Genomic DNA, 24,265 nt, shown 5'->3' with positions numbered 1-24,265 from the left:
GGGCTAACATACCTGTATGTCAGCCTGCATCAGAAGGTCCTGTGTGGCTCACAAAGAGCAGAATCTACTGCTGTGTCCAGGTGGTCACATGGTATTGCACCATGTGATTACTGTGTTCAATCACAGCAATCATATAGTAAACAATACCAAGGGAAAGTAAAAATTGATTCTCTCTGCTCTCACTTGGAGAGCAGATAGAAGCAATGCTGCAGCATATGAGTGTACAGGCATGCTGTCAGGTTGCTTGTACACTCACAGACTGCAGTGCCAGCCAGCCCAGTGTCCCTGATCACTGCCCCAGTGTAGTCCGTAATGAATAATGCAGCCAGCCCTGTCACCTGTCCCAGTGATCACAAAAACACCACTATAAACCATACAATGTCCTGATCACCACCATACACCATACCAGCACCCTGATCACCGCCTTATGCCATACCAGTGTCCTGATCACCACCTTACACTATACCAGCGCCCTGATCACCCCCATATCCCATACCAGCATTCTCATTACCCCACAATATTAGTGTCCTGATTACCGCCATACCCCACACCAGCATCCTGATTACCACCATACCCCATACCAGCTTTCTGATCACCCCATATGTCATACCAGTGTCTGGATCACTGCCATACACCGTATTAATGTCCTGATCACCGCCATACCCCGAACCAGCATCCTGATTAATGCTATACCCCATACAAGCATTCTGATCACCGCCATACCTCATGCCAATGTCCTGCTCACCTCCAAAGCTCTTACCAACGTCCTGATCACTGCTATACATCATACCAGCGTCCAGCATTTCAGGATCTCAACTGATCAATTTTTAGATATATAATCACTAATTTGTAGACTCTATAGCTTTCACACAGACTAAATAATATACACTGTTTTGGGTTCGTTTTACCCAAAAAATTTAGCAGAATACATTTTGGCCTAAATTTATGAAGAAAGATTATTTATTTGCAAAATTTTATAACAAAGCCTAACCAAAAAATGTTTTGTTTTTTTTCAAAAATTTCAGTATGTTTGCATGACTGCGCAATTGTCATTCAAAGTGTGAAAGTGCTGGAAGCTGAAAATGGGCCTGGACTTGAAGGGCGTGAAAGTGTCCGGCTTTGACGTGGTTAAAGTGGAACCTAAAGCAGAGCTTCAGTCATCTCTGAAAAAAAGAAAAGTCAGCAGCTACAGTCTTTTAAAAATCAGCCACTCACCTGTCCCTTGATCCAGTGGTGAGTTCACTTCAACCAGGTTCACCAGCTGTCCTCTCTCCCCGGAACCAGCTTCGTAAGTGTGGGCACCCAGCTCTGACAGCTAGCGGATTTATATCCGGGTGCCCACTGTGCATGTCTGTCATGTCTAGTCTTATGGGACCTGTCAAGTGTCCCAGAAGACTGCAGAGAGGGAGGGGGGAGAACAACTGTCAAAATCAGGTACCCGCTCCCCAAAGATACCAATTCCTCACAGGGAGCGGGGGATCAGTGCTTAAAGCGGACTTCCCCTTTTGGGTGGAGCTCCGCTATAGTGGTATTTGAGAACCACAAACGAAAAACCCTATTTAATTTATTTTTAATATTTAACGCAAACTACCCCATCCATCCATGTCTGAGTTTTTTTCCAGCCTGAAAACGTCCCTGCCAAAAAACACAGATAAAAGCCTATTTGTGCAAGGATCCATAGGATAACATGCCAGGGAGTTTCCTGACTGTAGAAAAAAAAATGCCTGATGCCCAAAATAGCAGCTGTAAAAATGCCCAGTGTGCATGATGCCTAAGTATTCAGGGTTGGTTCACATCAGCCACTGCGTTGCAATGCAGAGACTGGGGTGCAGTGCGATCCGGCTGAGCTCAGCACAGTGATGATGCACAGAGCATGGCATATCGTGCTGTTTCCTTTTTTTCTTTAAATTAATTTTATTGAAATGTCACAACGACATCTGATAACGTTCAAATGCAGGCTGCAAGCTGAGAGGCAGTGGATTGCCTTTCACCACGCTGTGCTGATAAAAAGAACTGCGTGTAGTCATTTTTCTTGGTGCACTGTGCCCCCACACCATTGCAGCACAGTAGTGTGAACAGGCACATAGGAGACAAGGCATTTGCCTTGTCCATGCTATGGGACTGTGCTGGAACAGCCACCCAGTTTAGTCCCACCACATCTGGTGTGAACTAACCTTCTGTCTTTGGAGCCCTTTAAAACATGATGTATAACAAATACTAGCAGTGATGCATACAGTGAAGGAAATAAGTATTTGATCCCCTGCAGATTTTGAAAGTTTGCCCACTCACAAAAAATTGATCAGTCTAAAAATCGAATGGTATGTGTTTTGTAACACTGAGAGACAGAATATCAACAAAAATGCAAAAGAAATGCATGTCTAACAAATGATGCACTGATTTGCATGTTCATAAGGGAAATAAGTATTTGATCCCTTACACAAAACATGACTTAGTACTTGGTGGCAGATCCCTTGTTGGCAATCACAGAGGTCAGACGTTTCCTGTAGTTGGCCACCAGGTTTGCATACATCTCAGGAGGGATTTTGGCCCACTGCTCTTGGCAGATCCTCTCCAAGTCATTAAGGTTTGGTGGCTGACATTTGGCAACTCGAACTTTCTGCTCCCTCCACAGATTTTCAATCGGATTAAGGTCTGGAGACTGGCAAGGTCACTCCAGGACCTTAATGTGCTTCTTCTTGAGCCACTCCTTTGTTGCCTTGGCCATGTGTTTTGGGTCATTGTCATGCTGGAACACCCATTCATGACCCATATTCAGTGCCCTGACTGAGGGAAGAAGGTTCTCACCCAAACTTTGAGGGTACATTGCCCCATCCATCGTCCCTTTGATGCGGTGCAGTTGTCCTGTCCCCTTAGCAGAAAAACACCCCCGAAGCAGAATGTTTCCACCACCATTATTTACAGTTGGGATGGTGTTCTTGGGGTCATAGGCAGCATTCCTCCTCCTCCAAATACGGCGAGTTGCATTGATGCCAAAGAGCTCGATTTTGGTCTCATCTGACCACAACACATTCAACAAATCCTCCTCTGCATCATTCAGATGTTCAGTGGCAAACTTCAGACGGGCCCGGACATGTGCTTTCTTGAGCAGAGGGACCTTGTGGGCACTGCAGGATTTCAATCCTTGTCGGCGTAGTGTGTTACCAATTGTTTTCTTTGTGACTGTGGTCCCAGCTGCCTGGAGATCATTGACAAGATCCTCACGTGTAGTTCTGGGATGATTCCTCACTGTTCTCATGATCATTAACACTCCACGAGGTGAGATCTTGCATGGTGCACCAGACCTAGGGAGACTGACAGTTGTTTTGTGTTTCTTCTATTTATGAATGATTGCACCAACTGTTGTCACCTTCTCACCAAGCTGCTTGGAGATAGTTTGGTAGCCCAGTCCAGCCTTGTGTAGGTCTACAATCTTGTCCCTGACATCCTTGGACAGCTCTTTGGTCTTTGCCATGGTGGAGAGTTTGTAATCTAATTGTTTGTTTGCTCCTGTGGACAGGTGTCTTTTATACAGGTAACAAAATGAGATTAGCAGCACTCCCTTTAAGAGACTGCTTCTAATCTCAGCTTGTTACCTGTATGAAAGACACCTGGTAGCCTGAAATCCTGCTGAATGAAAGGGGATCAAATACTTATTTCCCTCATGAACATGCAAATCAGTGCATAATTTGTTAGACATGCATTTCTTTTGAATTATTTGTTGCTATTCTGCCTCTCAGTGTTACAATACACCTACCATTCGATTTTTAGACTGATCATTTCTTTGTGAGTGGGAAAACATTCAAAATCAGCAGAGGATCAAATACTTATTTCCTTCACTGTATATTCTAATAGAATGTGTCAGCAAATACAATGCATCTCTTTTTTTAATCAAATACTTTTTATTGAAAGTTTGGCATGGTTTACAAAAATAAAACCAACATTTTTATTCCCTCCCCCATAAAAAACCCACCCCCATTACAATGGCCCCATGAGATGCCCCTGATAGCTTTCATAGGCTTTTTTGGGTGTGGTTTGAGTGTTGACGAGGACACAGGGGCCCCATGATTTCCTATTGCCCGGGGGCCCCATGAGTTGTCAGTCCGCCCCTGTTTCATACGCAAAAGTCAATTTACAGTTTAAACAGGTTTATATATAAGTATAGTATATTGCAATAAAAAAATGACTGCAGACGAGTACATTAGAGTCAGTAAATCCAGATATTTCTGTCTGCCTTATGTTATGACGGTATTCACGATACTTCACAGAGATCACCGTGACTATATTATCATCCCATTGCTAAGCAACATCATATGTGACAGTGTGTCGGAGATGACCTTAACAACCTCAACATATTGCCTGCTGCATGACGATACGCTTATCACTCTTAAGCAATGTAAAAATGTGATGTGCATGATAAGAAATGTAGCCCTGGAGATTAGCCAATATGTATGAAATGAATAAAAGACAAAAAATTGTAAGCTCCATGAGCAGGACCCCCCTACTCCTTCTGCATTGTAATTGTACTGTCCCCCCATATATTGTAAAGCGCTGCGTAAACTGTTGGTGCTTTATAAATCCTGTATAATAATAATGTGGTAGATCTAATATACTGTATAGGAAATATATAAAAACATTTAGGCACAGTACCTCTTCCCTTGTTAGGACTCTCTGCTACCCCACTGAAATGTCATTACTTAGTGGTATAGAAAATGATTGACCAGAAACTGCTCTAAAAGCAGAGTCACTGCAGAAATAAAAATAAACAGGACATTGGTGGGTTTATTAAAAGAAAGTGGAATGCTCAGTTTGCAGCTACCTAAAGCAACCAACCAATATGTATTAATGTATTAAATGGAAATGCAGTTGATACATCTTACTGAACGTTACATCATCCTGCCTTACAACATCTTATTCCTCTTGGGGATTATCTACTAAAGGTAAATAGACTGTGCAATCTGCAAGTGCAGTTGCTGCAGAGCTTAGAAAATGAGAAGCTCTGCAATCATGTACCATCAAAAATGCTGTTTGTTTTTATTTTTTAGTTCTCCCTGTGCCTGCGTAGGTTTCCTCCAGGTACTCTGGTTTCCTCCCACACTCCAAAGACATGCTGGGAGGTGAATTGGCTCCTGTCTAAATTGGCCCCAGTATGTGTATGTATGAATGTGAGTTAGGGCTTGGGGACCTTCGACTGTACGCCCCTTGAGGGTTAGGGACTGATGTGAATGTACAATGTAAAGTGCTGCGTAAATTGACAGCGCTATATAAGTACCTATAATAAATAAATAATACATTTTCTTTGTATTCCTTGCAAAGTGCAGCATCTGTACTTGCAAAGTGCACATTCTATTTACCTTTGGAAAATCGATACCCTTAAATTAACCCAGTGGGAGGTGTTTTGGCTTGCTCTACATATACAGCATGATGTTGGTAATAGCCTACGTCCATGACAACGTCATTGATGACAAAATGCATAGGAAAGAGTTACTGCATGTGACGTCATCGCGCACAGGGGCGCAGCAGCCATCTTGCTGATTGGAAACATCATGTGGTATATTGAAATGTGACATTTTATTTTTTTAAATGTAAGTGTTTTTCTTTGAATAAATGTTTTACTCCCGTCTTACTATAGTATGAGATGGCTTTTTTTAACTGTTATATGTTGGCTACGGTCCAGCTGACTGGAGCGAATTTCCAATTACAAAGAGCGGTGTTACTGAAAGAAGCTGATGGATGTCCTGCTTTGGCTGTTCCTGGTTGTGCGGTAAAAATACAGGGTAAGAGGCAGTGTGTTTGGTTTGGAGGTGGAGGTTTTTTCCTTCATATGTCCCATTTCTTTGAGCACCATCAACCGCAATCTACATAATGAAGATTTAAGTGGACTGTCAGCTCTCCTCTAGTTCATTCACACCACTCTTTTGGACTGCCATATGCTCATTATGTTAAGGCATTAACTGATTGTTTTTATGCACTTTATGTCAATGCATTTACTAATTGTTTTTAATAGATAGCGCTGCACTCTTGTTTTTTGTAAATCAACCCTGACTCCATCCATTGTAGTGCATCAAGAAGCATTGAGTCAGGTATTAATATTGTGATGCACTGCCATGCATTTGCTTTGACCACATAGTGTATTGGTGTGCCGGTCACAATGAATATGTGATTTTACCTTGCTTTACTGCAATGCCTTGATCTAAGTGGGCTCTTAAAAGCACCATGGATGTTTGCTCCAAAACATTTAAACCTGTATATTTAGAGAATACAGTTGGCCTGACTAACTACTTAAGCTCAACTCCAGGCACACAATAAAATAATCACCCAACCTCAGGGCATTGTGGGCAGGCATGTGCGCCTGCAGATGACAGCAGCTGATAGGGAGATGATAGGATAGCAGACCCAAAGAATGGGGGCCCCATGGATTGGGTTGCATACAGACTACTACATGTAAATTCCATGTATGACTCTGCAACCATTATGGCAACATGGCCATCAGGAGTAGATCATCTCTAGAGTACAGGGGGATTATCCTTAAAAACCAGGCCAATGAGAAAGGAGCTGGATGTCAACCAACCCTGACACTACCCAGCAGCAAATCTATACTCCTTCTAAAGGAAGGTTGAATTGCAGGAGCATGAATTTTATTATTATTATACAGTATTTATATAGCGCCAAAATGTTTGCTCAACGCTGTACATTATAGTGGGGGACGGTATATGAGACAATACAGTAACAAAACAATACACGAGGGGTTCGAGGGCCCTGCTCTTTTGAGCTTACAATCTAGGAGGGAGGGGATAGTGGCACAGGAGGAAGTGGCTGTGGGGGATGGAGTGGTAGGAGGAGTGGAGGAGATCGGCAGTTAGGTGAGGGCGGGGTAGGCTTCTCTGAAGAGATGGATTCTCAGGGTGCGCCTAAAGGTGAGGAGGGTAGGTGACAGTCTGATGGATTGGGGTAGTGAGTTCCAGAGGATGGGGGAAGTCCTGGAGAAGTCCTGCAGTCGGGCGTGGGAGGTGGAGACCAGGGAGCTAGAAAGTAGGAGGTCCTGTGAGGAGCGAAGATTACGGGTTGGGTGGTATTTGGGTATCAGGTCGGTGAGGTAGCTTGGGGCAGCGTTATGAATGGCTTTGTATGTCAGTGTTAGTAGTTTGAATTTGATGCGTTCGGCAATCGGGAGCCAGTGGAGGGAATGACAGAGGGGGGTGGCAGAAGAGGAGCGGTTGGTAAGGTGGATGAGTCTGGCCGCTGAGTTCAGGATAGACTGAAGCGGGGATAGTCTGTGATGAGGTAGGCCGGTGAGGAGGGAGTTGCAGTAGTCCAGACGTGAGATGACATGGGGTTGGAAGGACAGGGTTGAATCTAGAGTGACACCTAGGACTTTGGCTTGCGGGGTAGGACTGATGGTGGCGTTGTTGGTCGTAATGGAGAGGGTGGGGGGGGGCGCAGGCTGGGAGGAAAATTAGGAGCTCGGTTTTGGAAAGGTTCATTTTGAGGAAATGGAGTGACATCCAGTCTGATATGTCGTTCAGCAGGTGGGTGATACGGGCGGAGACTGAAGGGGTGAGTTGAGGGGTGGAGAGGTAAATGTGTGTGTCATCGGCGTAGAGGTGGTAGTTGAAGCTGTGGTAGTGTATCAGTTTGCCAAGGGAGGAGGTGTAGATGGAGAAGAGAAGGGGCCCAAGAACAGAACCTTGGGGGACCCCAACAGAGAGGGGGAGAGAAGGGGAGGTGGTAGTGCTATAGGTAAAGCTGAAGGAGCATTGGGAGAGATAGGAGGAGAGCCAGGAGAGAGCAAAGTCTCTGATGCCGAGGGAGTGTAGTTTATCAAGGAGGAGGGGGTGGTCAACTGTTTTGAAGGCCGCAAAGAGGTCAAGGAGTAAGAGGACTGAGTAGTGGCCATTAGCTTTGGCGGTTAGCAGGTCATTAGTGGTTTTGAGTAGGGCGATTTCGGTGGAGTGTAGGGGATGAAGCCAGACTGTAATGGATCGAGGAGGTTGTTGTCAGTGAGGTGGGAGCTTAGTCGATTGTAGACTAAGCGCTCAAGGAGCTTCGAAGTGAATGGCAGCAGGGAGATGGGTCTAAGGTGTTCAGGTCAGTGGGGTCCTAGGAGGGTTTTTTGAGTATGGGGGTGATGTGCGCGTGCTTTAGGAGGGAGGGGAATGCGCCAGTAGAGAGGGAGAGATTGAAGATGTGGGTGAGGGAGCGTAGGATGGAGGGGGAGGGTGCCCGGAGGAGTTGTGTGGGGACCGGGTCCAGTGGTGAGGCGGGCTTCTGAGAAGACCTTGGTGACCTCCTCAGTGGTGGCAAGGCTGAAGGAGCAGAGTGTTGGGGAGAATGTTCTTATGGATTGCGTCGATGTTATTTTGGAAGTGAATGGCAATCTTGTGGGCGGTGAGTGAGGTACTGGGTGGGGGTGGGAGGGGGGGGGGGAGTAGGGAGGTGAAAGTGGAGAAGAGCCGGCGAGGACTGGAGGAGAGGGTGTTGATGAGGGTTACGAAGTAGGCTTGTTTGGCGGCGTGGAGGGAGGAGGTGTAGGTGAGGAAGGCGGATTTGTAGAGGGGAATGCTCAAGGGGATTTGGTTTTGTGTCATAATCGTTCCAGCGCGCGACTGCGTCGTTTAAGATGTTTAGCGTGGTCGTTCTGCCAGGGTTGAAGCGGTCGAGGTCTAATGCTACGTGTGGTTAGGGGTGCTAAGGAGTCTAAGGCAGCTGATAGCGTGTTGTTATACGCAGCAGTGGCCAGGTCAGGGCAGGACAGTGGAAGGATACTGTCGTACAGACAGTCAGCTGTAGAGTGGAGAGCGGCTGGTTTCAGGTTGCGGAGATTACGGCTGGTGAAGGTTTGATGTTTGGGGGGGAGGTGTTAGAGGATGAGGAGATGGAGAAGGTAATGAGGTTGTGGTCGGAGAAAGGGAAAGGGGTGTTAGTGAGGTTGTGGGGGGTGCAGAGATGGGAGAAAACGAGGTCCAGGGTGTTCCCGTTGGTGTGGGTGGAGGACTGTGTGCACTGTGTGAGTGCAAATGAAGAGGTTAAGTGGAGGAGTTTGGATGGAGCCGGGTTGTTGACATTGAGAGGGATATTGAAGTCACCAAGGATGATGGTGGGGAGCTCAGAGGAGAGGAAGAAGGGCAGCCAGGCAGAAAAGTCGTCAAGGAAGCGGGATACAGGTCCAGGGGGGCGATAGATAACTGCAATCCTCAGAGGGGTGGGGGAGTAGAGTCAGATGCAGTGGACCTCGAAGGAGGAGAAGGATAGAGGGGGGGTTTGGGAGGACCTGGAAGTTGCTCAGTGGTGACAAGAGCATGCAGACCCCACCACCTCTACGACCGCTCGGTCTGGGTGAATGGGACCAGACGAGACCTCCATAGGAGAGTGCCAAAGGGGAGGTGGAGTCAGTGGCTTGGATCCAGGTTTCGGTGACCGCTAGGAGGTTGAGGGAGTGGGAGATAAAGAGGTCACGGATGGCAGTGAGCTTGTTGCATGAATATACAAAGGCACATCAACAACTGAATAGTAAGGACAGAGTTATGAAGCATTCTGCTTTACCCAAAATGGTAAACCAGTAGGATGCAAAAATACAGCTCCTACCAATAGTGGAAAGATAACAGGCATTACAGACATACATACCAGTGTGCAAAAAATACATTGGCATTGTGATATGGTGGTCATCTGCTCTACAGGATATTCTCCAAGGCAAAGTTTGCAGGAAACCAGGGGGTCTAAGGCCAGGTCCCATGTAGGCCGGTATCGTGCTGTAGTCATGGCAAATAATTCTGCAATCAACAAAGAGTCAAAATTTAGTGACAAGATAAGGACATCATAAATTAAATGGATAGTTACATTTCTTACATACATTGTGCAGATGTCATTCTATTATATAGTCCATTGTAGTAAAAAAAACTGTATGTTGATTTGATCTATTCATAGATCTAAGCCTGCTGCTCCCACCATTGGTGCTTCCACTTAAAGTATATGGAAACCCTCACCTTGTAAAACAACCCATTCTGTTTAAAATAGAAATAAAAACATTTGTGTACTATATATATATATATATATATATATATATATATATATATAAAATATATATTTATACATATATCAATAACTTTCTAAATACATACCTTTTTTCTCGTTTTTCATAAGTGATCACATACCCTCTGTTCTCAGCTGCATAAGGAGCTGGAGGATTAACAGCAGCACACTGATCTTCCCAGTGAATGATGGGAGAAGAGGGGATGGGACTTTGCAGCACAAGCCTGATCGTTGGAAGAGAGCAGGCTGAGTTCTCAGCACAGCCAAGAACACTGACCATGCTGTGCTCTAATGCCTGGTGTGGTCAGTTATTAGGAAAACAGAGAGACTGGCAGGAACACCAGGGATTTCACAAAAAGGAAGTGATACAAAGAGAATACAATACTTTTTCATAAAATTACATGTTACAGCAGGCGCATTCATTTCAAGAATATGGAGTTCTGGCCCCTGCCACCTTCAAAAAAAGATTAAAAGTCAACAGCTACAAATACTGTAGCTGATGACTCTTAATATTAGGACACTTAACTGTCCATGCAACCAGAGGGGTCCTCACCCCACCGCCAGGTTCCTACTGCGCATGCGCGAAGCATGCATCGCTTTGCGAATGGACCGCAGTCCTCTGGGACCTTGGAAGAGGGGGGCAAACTTCCGACTCAGTTTGCTGCAGCAAAACCAGGTACCCCCTCCCCCAAAAGGTGCTAAATGTGGCAGCGGAGGAGGGGAGGAGGCAGAAAAGTGGAGCTTCCACTTTTGGGTGGAATTCTGCTTTAGGTTTACCTGCAAAAGATTTACATTCCACACCTGTTATTTTTTTTTCTTTTGGATGGAGTAAGGAAGGGTTGCCTGGGAGTTGAAGTCTGCATGTCACTGCAAAGTCTGGCCTGCATCAGACACCATAGGCCCACTGACGTTCTATAATCAGGCATTTGAGATCCAGGTGGAACAGCACCAGAAGTCTTGTATATTCACAATAATGTACATGACTACAGCTGTACAAACCAGTCTAATATCTAGTATTTTTATTACAAACTTTAACATTTTAAAACTATGAATTACAAATTAAACCTATAAAGCTGCAATCCAGGCAAGCAGCTAAACACACAGTAATTAGTATATGAAACAATTTACCAGCCAAATAATGGCTAATTGTGAGACCCACTCCTGTCAGACAGTACAGCCAGGTCCTTTACAGCAGTCAGCATAAGCAAGACAACCCCTCTCCTTGCTGATTGGGCAATGAAAGAGAAGCAGCACGCTGATAAAGACATCCCTCTGCTCAGTCTGCTCTCTCTTCATTGTCAGAACATATGCACTGTACAGAGTATAACCGGCTCCAAGAGATACCCCCACCTCGTTCAGTATGAGTGCAGCTATACAGAAGGCTAATACCAACACAGGTACAGGTACTCATGTTGCTTGTGTCTAAAAATATATTTAATGTTTTTGTTTACTTGATCCATGACTGCATTAATTGATGTTTTATGTCTGCCTAGAGTTCGCCTCTAATTAGAAAAAAAAGACAAACACACATCCCAAATCCAATACAACGCAACTTAAATTGAGTCTGCCAAGACAGAAATAGTGAACACGGTGTGGTTTTTTTATTATCTGTATGCAATTGTCTCAGCAAGGTCACTTTGGCTTAGAAAACAATGCCAAAATGAGCTGAGTTATGAAACCTGGAGAATAACTGGATCATTTTTACCCCGTCATAGTATTTGTTTTATTTTCCCAGAAAATGAAAGGATGGGAAACAGATCCCCTTATGATCCAGTTTTCATAAATCAGCCTCACCGACGTCTTTTTATTATTCCATTTATAGTAAAAGAGAAGTCTGCCTTATAAAATTTAATTTTCAAACAATACAAAGCTACCACAATGTTATAAAAATATCTGTGGGCAGATGTTTTACCATGAATGAAATCTGCTTGACCTTTTACAGTGCCACCAGGACCGGCTACATTGTAATCTCAGAATGCAGCCAAAGGGTCATTGTGACGCAATGAAATGTTCCAACAATGGAAACATAGAAAACATAGAAAATGCTCATAATCACGTCTAGAGAATCTGTGTATGGCCATGCACCACCATACACCTAAATAAGTTGTTGCCATTAAATAATTTCTAGTTTTTTTTTAAGCTCCTCGGTACAGTGCTTTGTTGAAACCTCTGTGAACAAAAAAAAGCTAAACGTGAAATCACAGCACACACAAAACAGTGAACAGAGGCCAATCCTCCAAAGAGAAGGAGTTTAACACTGAACCTCCAGGGGCACAACAGAGGCAAGGCCAAAGCCAGGTGGACCCCACTCCATATGGACCAGCTGAGGCCAGTCCATGAAGTACTTGGTGAGAAGAGAGATACCTCCATATGAGAAGAGGCAAAGGACCCGAAGGCCACAGAACCTCCACCCACATCAGGGCAGATCCCCCAATGATCTACACCCTCTGTCTCTATGCAAAACAAACACAAAAAACACACGTGCAGTGTAAGTGCTTATGACATAATACTGTGACAACAAAAAAAGTACCATGTGCAATACACAACACACAATTATAAAAAAAATTCCCTTGGGTTAGCCAAAAGGCCCACCAAAAGGAGAAGTGCTAGAAAATCACACAGTAACATGACCTAGTGAAAGTGAAACACCCATGGTGTGCAACCCAAAAGTGTTTCCCGGCACCCCTGGGATGCTACCCCCAAGGGGCACATCACTGAGAGCTCCTTGTGCCCCCCAATCCCAGGCCAGACAAATGTAGCCCCATTCAAATCAAGAAGGCATTAGAATTTAGGGAGAGCCTTGCTTTTAACTGGGGAGAAGCCTGGTGCACCAGGCCAGAATTGACCTTTGAGGAAAAAGGCCTTCCCACCATTCCCACCTTATTACATCAGATGAATACTAGACAGCGTCCCCCTTGCCACAAGGGATACTATGTTCTCCCTGCCAAAAACTGATGAGAGCAGATACTACGCTTGACCTTAGCCAAAAGGCTGGGAAGCAATATAATTACTAGTCTCTGAGTTCCACACTGCCCAGAGGAATTTCACGAAAGATTCATCAGTTTATTCCATTTATGTCTCCCATACCCCATCCTTGGGGTATGGGAGACATAACAGCTCAACAAATAGCAGCAGCTACAAGCTATCTAGCCATTCCTAAAATGGAGTATTTAATAGTTTTGTACATAATTGCTTTATTTAATATAGAGAGGACAAAAAAGAAACATTTTTTAAACCTTTCATGTCCCAGGGTAATCATAACCTCTGTGACCACATCAAATTTTGAAGATTTGGTATGCAACTGTTAACTCAACAATAACTTTTTTACAGATTTCCATACCAAAATGATGTTCACAACTACAGACACACATATGTCCTGACGTGTCATCCACCTGGCTAAGCTGTAACACCATGGGGTTTATTTACTAAAGCTGGAGAGTGAAAATTTTAGGCTCACTTCTGCATAGAAACCAATCAGTTTCTAACCTAAGCTTGTTCAATTAAGTTTTGGCAATAAAACCTGGACGCCGACTGGTTACTATGCAAATGTGAGCCGATTTTTTACTCTCCATCTTTAGTAAATAAACCCCCATCTGTCACCAGAGCTTACTCAGGGTGGGGTGGTGGCAAGGGAGCATGGATGTGGTAATTTTCATTTCTAAGGAGGAGCTCTCAGGAGACACTGTCAATCTACCTTGAATAGTCTGATGTTTCGCTGTAGTTTTCACCTGTAAAACCCTGCATTCGGTTGGGTATCTGACATTTGAAGTGAGGTTCAATCAAATATATAAAAGGTTTCAGACTTTGGAATGGTTCAACACAGATGCAGATTGGTTTGGAGCTGGAAATTCTACTTAGATTGTTTCCATGTGGGAAATGACATTACAGGTCACATGACTAAGCAGAGGACATGCCCTTTTATTCAGAGCAAGCCACCAGGGTAGAGTATGCCCTGCAAACTCAGTTCAATAGTCTGACTTTAGACTCTGGATATAGCACTAGTAGTTCACATATTTAGCTAGCTGGGGCAGACCTTTAAAACTGGACTCTGGGAAGAGCAAAAATCCACCTACTCATTTAAGTCCAGGGGACAGTAAAATAACTTTTACTTATCTGATCCACCACTTACACAGGCTCCTTCACATTATTAGACTGGCTGCTACAGCCTCATCTTCCCTGCATTCTGGTCAGATGCCTCTAAGGTCATCAAGATTGATTCAGGAACTATAGCACTGCCTTGGCAGCAAGGAGGCTGAAGGATCATCCACTAACAGAGCATAGAGAAGTGCTGTCTGCGATGCGAGCAGAGGATCAGCTAAGTAAAACTGCTTTTACCATCTTTTAGACCAGGAGTCTCCAAACTGTGGCCTGGGGGCCAGATGCGGCCTTTTGCTTGCTTTTATCCAGCCCTTGAAGCACTATTTCATCCACTGATACCAATTCCCCCCACTGACACCAATGAAGGGGCACATTTCCTTCCAATGACACCAATGATGGGATGCAATTTCTCCCAATGTCACCAACAATAATACTCAATAACAACAATGATGGGTCTCAATTCATCCCAGTGACACCAATGATGAGACACAATTTCTCCCAATGACACCAACAATGGGACACTATTTCTCCCACTGACAACAAAGAAAGTGCCAGTGTTTTCCCCCATTGATGTCAGGACCTTTTCTACTCACACTGGCCACAGCCCAGCCCCCCTAAATTCTGAAGGACAGTAAACTGGCCCTTTGTTTAGAAAGTTTGGAGACCCCTGTTCTAGACTAAATGAGCATGTAGCCCTTGCAGTGTAGATGCATCCCCATTGCAATGGAGGACTTTTACTTTTATCCAAATTAATCTGTCAATATTCTTTTACAGCGTTGCTTAATTATATGATCTTTTCATATATTGATTATACCTATTAGTCTAATATGTTAACACATACCAAGCAGCACAAGGATAAACAAGACATATACAGTGGCAGCCCTACTAATTTCTATCCAAAGGGTACACATGCATCCAACAACAAGCTGATTATGTGAGTAAAGAACCCACAAAAAAAAGTCCCAACAGAGAACCAATCTGCGGCTTAAGAAATATATTTTATTGAAAAATATCAAAATATAAATGATACAATTACCCCTCCACCCTACACAGTTTAAAAGCCAGATGACAACGTTGTCATAACATAAAAACACCCGCCCGGGCACACGGGCATGCTCACCACTCACACCAAGACACGCACTAACACAGGTATAGGACCACTGGGATCAAAAACCAATGGGTAGTGAACAAGTGTGCTGGATTAATGGATGAATAATGTCATGAGTAACAATAGTGCAGTAGAATTATGTAAAGATGCTGGCCCCTCAAGAGCTAGTACCGGAGATATGAACAGCATGCATGACATAATCTATTCATGACAGTCCATCAATCCTGAAGAATTATCTTCAATCAATACTGTAACAATTCAACCCTATGATGAATTGTCCCCGCATGCAGTCAACACGTGCTAGTTGTCACAATAGCTCCAATGGAGACAACATCTGAAATTGTCACAATTTGCAAATGCAGCAATTATGGTCAAACTTGGAGCAACAGGCTGGAGTTCAATAGTAGATGTATATATGAAGGTCATAAATAACCACATCAGCTTACTGCATACAGGCAAAACAGTGGTACCAGGTGTGTAAGGCTCACCACTCCAGATACAATCGCTCACATCAGTAGATCTCGACCCTCTGTATTGTGCTATTGAGATCAAACTCCATGTGGAGATAAGTTGCATATGACTGCTAAGTGTATGTCTGGTGCGCACAGCTGGTTGGAAAAGCTGCGTGGAGGTGCTTGGGGCACAGGCGTCATGACGTTTTGACGTCAACGCATTTCGCCCACTGAGTCACATAAGCTTCTTCAGGATGCAGCGGCCATAGTGTCAGGGGCTTATATAGAGACCAACACGTCACTTCCTGGATTTGCCCACAAACAGCCGCAGCCTTATTGTCACTTGAAACATCGCATACTGCTATAATATCAGTTGCACCCAACCAATAAGTGGACCAGTTCCAATTATACACAACCCACACTAGATTGGGCATTCCCTAATTTCCACCTTATACCAGTGAACCATATTGCCATAAAGAATGGCTAATATTGGATAATATATATCGAGTGTTATCCATACAGATTGAAAAGTAATCAATAAACATCAAAGTAATTAACCAATAATAAAATAAGACCGTACAGATTAGGATTCTAGAAAAACCTGTAGGCTCAATTCAGTATTGAGTTCCTTGGGTACCAAGGACCCAAGTCTGAATATCCACTCCTTCTCCTTCCGCAGGAGAATCGTTTCATAATCCCCCTTGTGATTCGAGAGGTTCAGAGCATAGATTGCCTTAACCCTAAGTTCCTTAGGAAATGAGTTGTGAAACTTGGCAAAATGTTCTGCAACTGGAGTCCTGTCCTGCTTGTTGCTGATACTGCCAAGGTGTTCACCTATATGTACCTGTAACTGATGCTTGGTCTTACCAATATATATTTTATTGCAAGGACATTCAAGCATATATAATACTCGTATCGTTGCACAGTTCATAAACTGCTTGATGTGGTAGACCTTCTGAATATCTGCATCTGTGAATCTATCTGTACGGTCAACAAACCTGCAGATATTGCACCATCCACAAGAGTACATACCCTTGAGTGGAGGTAAATCCGTTAACCAATTTTTCACAGGTGTTCGTCTAAATTCTGATTGCACTAAGTTATCCTTTAGATTCATAGCTCTTTTGGCAACCATTAGGGGTCTAGGGCCCAAAATTCCAGATAACTCCGGAGACTGTGTCAATATATGCCAGTACTTGTCCAAAATAGCCCGTACCTCCTCCCACTGGGTGCCAAAACAAGTAATGATACCTACAGGAGAACTGCCCTGGAGGGACAAGTCCTCAGTATATGCATTCAAGAGTTCCTCATGTTTCCGCATCGAGGACCTTTTGTGGGATTGTCTGATGATCCCATGGGATTATCCCCTCTCACGAAATATCGCAATGAGGTCCTCTGCCTCCTGTCTGTAGTCATTCCCACTGGTACATTTCCTGCGGATATGTAGGAACTGTCCAGTAGGGATTCCCTGTATCAAGAAATGTGGATGGTGGATAGAGGCCAAAAGCAGAGTGTTAACAGCTGTTAAAGGTTAATCACTTTCATATCTGTCAATTCCCTATGTGGAAGATCTGTATGATGACACCGATTACTTATTTCCGCTTCTGACTCCTGGTGATTGCTTTCGATGTTTCTACCAAGGATACCTTTTTTCAGCCGCTTTCTCCTCCTCCGCAGCCACCTACGTCTATACCTCTCCCCCTCCCAGCTGTCCTGAGAATTCCCCGCCCTGCGGTACCACCTCCTATTGAATTGTCTTCGAAAAAACTAACCATTCTAGACTCTTCCTCATCACTTTCAGATGACATGGGCCTGTTTCTTGATAGTGTACGTGAGCGGTAATGGCGTCGCCAGGATCCGCTCCGTCCATGTTGATCAGTAAGTCAAATATTTCCCCACTTGCCCAATCATCTAAATCCCTTTTAAACTTAGTTTGTTTTGTTGTTCGCAAGTTTTTTTGAACCTTTTCATCTCTATACTTAGTGCTTCCCATGATAACCAGATTACACCCTTAGGATTTATTTATATGACTACCTATGCTCCTAGAGTTAGCAAGAGAAGCAAAAATTGTATGTAAGTATAATTGTAAATGGCAAGCATTTAATTGAAGAACAAACCGTGAAACATTGACAGCAATGGCATTTTTAGAGAAATAAATATATATATATATATATATATATATATATATATATACAGTCATGGCCGAAATTGTTGGCACCCTTGATATTTTTCCTGAAAATCAAGTATTTCACACAAAAAAGGTATTGCATTAACACATGTTTTGCTATACACATGTTTATTCCCTTTGTATGTATTGGAACAAATATAAAACAGAGGCAGAAAAGCAAATATGACATAATGTCACACAAAACCCCAAAAATGGGCTGGACAAAAGTATTGGCACCCTTAACTTAATATTTGGTTGCACACCCTTTGGAAAACATAACTGAAATCAGTCGCTTCCTATAACCATCAATAAGCTTCTGACACCTCTCACCCGGAATTTTGGACCACTCTTCCTTTGCAAACAGCTCCAGGTCTCTCTTATTGGAAGGACACCTTTTCCCAACAGCAATTTTAAGATCTCTCCACAGGTGTTCAATGGGATTTAGATCTGGGCTCATTGCTGGCCACTTCAGAACTCTCCAGCGCTTCTTTGCCATCCATTTCTGAGTGCTTTTTGACGTATGTTTGGGGTCATTGTCCTGCTGGAAGACCCAGGATCTTGGACGCAAACCCAGCTTTCTGACACTGGGCCCTACAGTGCGACCCAAAATCCTTTGGTAATCCTCAGATTTCATGATGCCTTGCACACAGTCAAGGCACCCAGTGCCAGAGGCAGCAAAACAACCCCAAAACATCATTGAACCTCCACCATATTTTACCGTAGGTACTGTGTTTTGTTCTTTGTAGGCCTCATTCCGTTTTCGGTAAACAGTAGAATGATGTGCTTTACCGAAAAGCTCTATCTTGGTCTCATCTGTCCACAAGACGTTTTCCCAGAAGGCTTTTGGCTTACTCAAGTACATTTTGGCAAACTGTAGTCTTGCTTTTTTATGTCTCTGTGTCAGCAGTGGGGTCCTCCTGGGTCTCCTGCCATAGCGTTTCATTTCATTTAAATGTCGACGGATAGTTCGCGCTGACACTGATGCTCCCTGAGCCTGCAGGACAGCTTGAATGTCTTTGGAACATGTTTGGGGCTGCTTATCCACCATCCGGACTATTCTGCGTTGCAATCTTTCATCAATTTTCCTCATCCGTCCACGACCAGGGAGATTAGCTACAGTGCCATGGGTTGCAAACTTCTTGATAATGTTGCGCACTGTGGACAAAGGCAAATCTAGTTCTCTGGAGATGGACTTGTAACCTTGAGATTGTTGATATTTTGCCACAATTTTGGTTCTCAGGTCCTCAGACAGTTCTCGTCTCCTCTTTCTGTTGTCCATGCTTAGTGTGGCACAGACAGACACACAATGCAAAGGTTAAGTGAACGTCTCTCCTTTTTATCTGCTTTCAGGTGTGATTTCTATATTGCCCACACCTGTTACTTGCCCCAGGTGAGTTTACAGGAGCATCACATGCTTGTAACATTCTTATTTATCCGCAGTTGTGAAAGGGTGCCAATACTTTTGTCCAGCCCATTTTTGGAGGTTTGTGTGACATTATGTCGAATTTGCTTTCTTTCCTCCCTTTTTTTGTTTTGTCCCAATACACACAAAGGGAATAAACATGTGTATAGCAAAACATGTGTTAATGCAATACGTTTCGTGAGAAATACATGATTTCCTGGAGAAATATCAAGGGTGCCAACAATTTCGGCCATGACTGTATATATATATATATACACACATATATATATACACACACACATACACATACATACACACACACACACACACACACACACACACACACACACACACACACGGGAGTTCAAGTCAAATCAGGACTTTTAATTTTACAGGTAAAAAAAGGGATGCTAGTGTGGCAGTACTACATGTAGTAGTAAGTGGCAAGTTTGTTCTATTACCGATAGGCAGCGCACGTCGCGCACCATTATATATACAGTATATGTAATGCTACCCCACAGGGGCTGCTGGTTTTAACTGGTTCTCCCCAAACAACACAGAGGCCACATCCACCACCCAAGCAACAGTCCATTCATTTCTATAACTCAGTATGGGGGATATCTTTTTGTGATTAATGGCTTGCAGAACTTGTAACAGAAGAAGGAACCAGCGGTTTTAAGACATGAAACAAAAATCTGATTTTTGGTACATGACCACAGCATTATATCTGAAAAAAAAATTGCATTATACATCTAAACATTGGCTCAACTGTGAAGCATAGTGGAGGAAAAAAAACATTGTGCACACTTTTCAATATGCATCAGGTGTTTATACACCAAAGTGCTTAATTATTCTGATTCTGAACAGCTGGCTCCCTCTTGCCTCCCATGGATCCAACTAGTCAAAAAGTATTATGGGCAGCCTCAACTTATAGCACATTCTCCCCCTGCCTTATTTCTGATGTATAGATAATTGAAATTAAATATAAATCTAGATTCTAGAATCTAGATGATTTGTTAATATTTCCAATTGTTGTATTTTATTAATTTTTTCATAAATACAAAAGAGAAAAATTAATATACAGAATATTTGCCACCAGTTTTTCCTTTTGAGAAAGAAAACACGTCTCAGTGTTGCTCTATTTTTACACCTGAAAATGAGGCAAATTGAAGCACCTAACAAATACAGAATGCAGTATTATTATTTGTGTCAGTAAGAGAAGTACAGCTGCTATTTTCCATCTGCGCCTTCCAATTCCTGTGTCTGACAATGATTGTAGGAATGATGATGTTGGAAAAAAAATAAAGGTTACAAGCAGCAATGATCTGGCCTAAAAGGGAATAATGCTCAGTTTATTAAAAACATGCTCCTTTTATTGCTGTAATAATGTTCAGCAAAAATCAAGGAAATAAAGGACAGTATGCCCGGCACAGCACTTCAAGATAAACGAGCCACAAAGGATTTACAAGAATCTGAATATTCACTGCTAAATTATTATGATTGTCCAAGCTTACTTACAAAACATTGATTTTTTTCCCCCATGTTTTCCCTTTGTCTGACTATTCAGTTGTCTGTAGCTGACTCTCGAAGTTAAAGCTGACCATAGATGCTTCTTTTTTTTTTTTTCAGCAAGAAAGCTGAACAAAAAATAAAAACAATAATAAATGGATTCCTTCATTCACACCAACAAGGCGCATGGAGGAATTCTCCCCACTAAGATATTAGGTTTGATTTACTAAAGGCAAATAGACTGTGTTGCACTCATTTTTGCTTCGTGAATGTGGTAAAGCTTCACTTTGTAAAGAATCAGATGCAAGGAGAATAAAAACACAGCAGTTTTGATTGCGTCAGATTGGATGATGGGAATCAGCAGTAATCACATTCACTAAGCTCTGCGGAAAGCAAGTGCAACTGTACTTGCAAAGGGCATGGTCTAGTTGCCTTTAGTAAATTCACCCCATTGTATTTTGACAGTGGGGACTCTCCACTGTTAGATTACACTGATCAGTGGATGCAGGTGACTGGCTGCTGACAAACGTTTTCCAACTTTCCCAATCGACAAAAAACGATCTAAAGATCAGCTTCTGTCAAACAGGGAAGGTCACACATGGAATTAAATGTGGCTAGTCTATGCTGAACCGGCCAAATTATATTCCATCTATAGCCAGACTTAGCGCTGAGAGACACAATAGGTTCCATTTATATATTTTTTTTCACACCATAACACAACTTTACGCACGATTCACACATTTTTCTAAATGAATTAAACTGGGAAAATTTGTGAATCCTGTGAAAAGGTTGTGTGAATTTTGAGTGAAAACAATTATAAAAAGACGCCCCAAGAGGCCAGATAGTTCAAAGTAGCTCCAGTGACAGCTCCTGGTCTCTAGTAATAATCAGGAGCAAGGACGGACTCCTGGTCATATGACCACTTTGACCGACAATCACAGTGATCACATGATCGGTCCTGCCACTCAAGAGTAAAGACCCACTAAAAGGGATACCGGGGATGGGCAGGAACTAAAGAAGAACTTTATTTTCTTGTTAATTCTGTTTGAGTAAAGAAGAATACAATCCTTATTTATCAAAGGCATGGTTTAACAAGCACAGTCAAATGCCAAGAGGACTGAGGCTCAGATGAATAACATGACCACCTGGTATAACCAAGCCTTGAGCACTGGGTAAAAGTATAATATAAATTAGCTTCAAGAAAACTTGTCGCTTTGTCCATTTAGAGCCACGTTACAGGTTTCCTTTGTAGTCCACTTCCTTTGCTACTCATCCCTACGCTCCCTCATCCTCTGTTTGCCAGCTGGAGCCATTCAAAAATACCTAGTATTCTGGGAATCTTCCATCTTCACCCAGTCTTCCATCCGGTTTCCGTGCCTTCGGCCTTGTGATACGATGGGCCGCAATGATTTCATTCCTGCACATGCACATGGGAGTCACATCGCCGCGGCACAGATCAGGGCCGTAAATGTTCACTGAGCTGCACATGCGCGGCTTAGTGTACATGGCAGTTGACAGGCAGGAGGATACATTTATGGCAGAAGAGACCAATAGGGTCTCTTCTATCATAAACACCCTGCATCTCAGCAACTTTTTGTTAATTGACTTTACTTCCACTTTAAAACTGTTCCCTCCTCCCTTCTAACACCTACACAAACTACCCTGTAAAAGGTAAATGCTTATACTTACCTATTCTCAAAGAGCGCTCCGGTCTGGTCATATGATCAGTTCCTAGCGGCCGACTTCAGGGCAGAGGAGGGACAGCCAACAGCAGATGTCCTACAGTAAGCCTCTGGGTGATGTCACCGGCCAGGCATTCCATTAGTTTTCGGTGATCTCTCCTGTCCCGTCTGGCTGCTAGGGAGATCACATGACCAGATTGCCGGACTGGAGCACCCTGAGAATAGGTAAGTATCTACATTTTCTTTCTACAGGGTAGTTAGTATAGTAGTTAGAAGGGAGCAATTTTAAGCTTAGTAAATTCTAGCTTTGAATTTAACCGCTACTGACAAAGTTACATAGTTACTGGCTGAATAAAGACAAAAGTCCATTTAGTTCCACCATAAAAAAAAAAAAAGTTATCCTACATCCACAGTTGATCCAGAGGAAGGCAAAATGGACCAGCATAGCATGATCCAATTTTCTCCTGCAGCGGAGAAAAAATCCTTCCTGATCCCCCGAGAGGCAATCGGATCCCTGGATCAACTTTATCTATACATGTTAGTATCCAGTTATATTCTGTGTATCTAAGAAACAATCCAGGATTTTTTTAAAGCAATCCACTGAGCTGGCCAGAACCAACGCTTGAGGGAGTCTATTCCACATTTTCACAGCTCTCACTGTGAAGAAAGCTTTCCGTATTTGGAGATTAAATTTCTTTTCCTCCAAAAAAGAGTGCCCTCTTGTCCTCTGTGATGACCTCAGGGTGAATAGCTCTACACCGAGTTCACTATATGAACCACTGATGTATTATACATGTTGATTATATCCCCTCTTAATCTACTCTTATCAAATGAGAATAAATTCAGTTCCTCCAATCTTTCCTCATAGCTGATTTCCTCCATGCCTCTTATCAGTTTGGTTGCCCTTCTCTGCACTTTCTCCAGTTCCCCAATGTTCATTTTGTGAACTGGTGCCCAAAACTGAACTGCATATTCCAGATGAGGTATTACTAATGATTTGTAGATGACATGCAGAGATTCGCAAATCATATTGTCCAACGCCCGGGACATGCAATTCCAGGTGTATTTTTTTTTAAATATTTAGTTTACTTTGTGCAGTGCGATTTTCATGTCAGTTTTCAGTACGATTTTCAAAGGTAATTGTTCAGCGGTTCAGGTGCAATTCACGTGCGATTCTGATATGATTCAGGGATGTGATTATGAATACCATTTTGTTCAATAAGAATTTAGTACTGCTGCAATTTTCAATCTGCCTTCATATGCCAGAAATGCCATCCTCTTCTCTACAAAACTGCCTTCCAGCCACTTCTATGAAAACCCAGCTAAGAATTGCATCCTATGTCAACAATTATCTCAGAATGCCACTACACTCTATGCTGTGTGAGTTTGGAATGCATCACTCCAATCTTGCACAGAATCACACCACTGAACGTCCCTAATAGCAAACAATGTATTTTCAGATGCCACGTGAATCTATGCCTTTTGAGTCTGATCCGCATCAGTGTGAACCGGGACTAAGGCTCCATTCACACCTTGGGATTGGATTAAGGCAGAATCACTGCGATTTTGCCCACGATCTCAAACACACTACAATCTCAAAAAGTAGGTTCAGGTGCCATTATTTTCAATGGCACCTAAAACGCAGTGTGGATTTGCCACAATTGTGGCACATTTTATCACGTGGAAATCGCCACAAATCGCATTGTGTGAAGTTTGTCCCTCAAAAAGGAGAAGGAGCTTCTTTTGAGCAACAAGCTTCACAAGATGCGATTTGCAGCATCTGCAGAGCGAATTGTGGCAAAACCACACCACATTTTAGGT

General features: G+C 43.1%; 1 protein-coding gene across 1 annotated transcript in view; it reads right to left on the bottom strand.

Moving 5' to 3' along the window:
* Window positions 1–24,265, bottom strand: part of RNF144A (ring finger protein 144A) — a 122,800-nt gene that overhangs the window by 64,968 nt on the left and 33,567 nt on the right. The window contains exon 2 of the mRNA XM_089672012.1: window positions 9,622–9,767. Within this exon, the coding sequence (XP_089528138.1) occupies window positions 9,622–9,756 (135 nt within the window). The 5' untranslated portion in view covers window positions 9,757–9,767. The remainder of the gene's footprint in view (window positions 1–9,621; window positions 9,768–24,265) is intronic.

The sequence above is a fragment of the Staurois parvus genome, unplaced genomic scaffold, assembly GCF_062004578.1.
Source record: "Staurois parvus isolate SC_StPar_1 unplaced genomic scaffold, SC_StPar_1.0 ptg000118l, whole genome shotgun sequence".
In the NCBI taxonomy this organism is placed as follows: domain Eukaryota; kingdom Metazoa; phylum Chordata; class Amphibia; order Anura; family Ranidae; genus Staurois; species Staurois parvus.
Note: the sequence above shows the minus strand (reverse complement) of the source record. Positions and strands in the feature narration are given on the sequence as shown.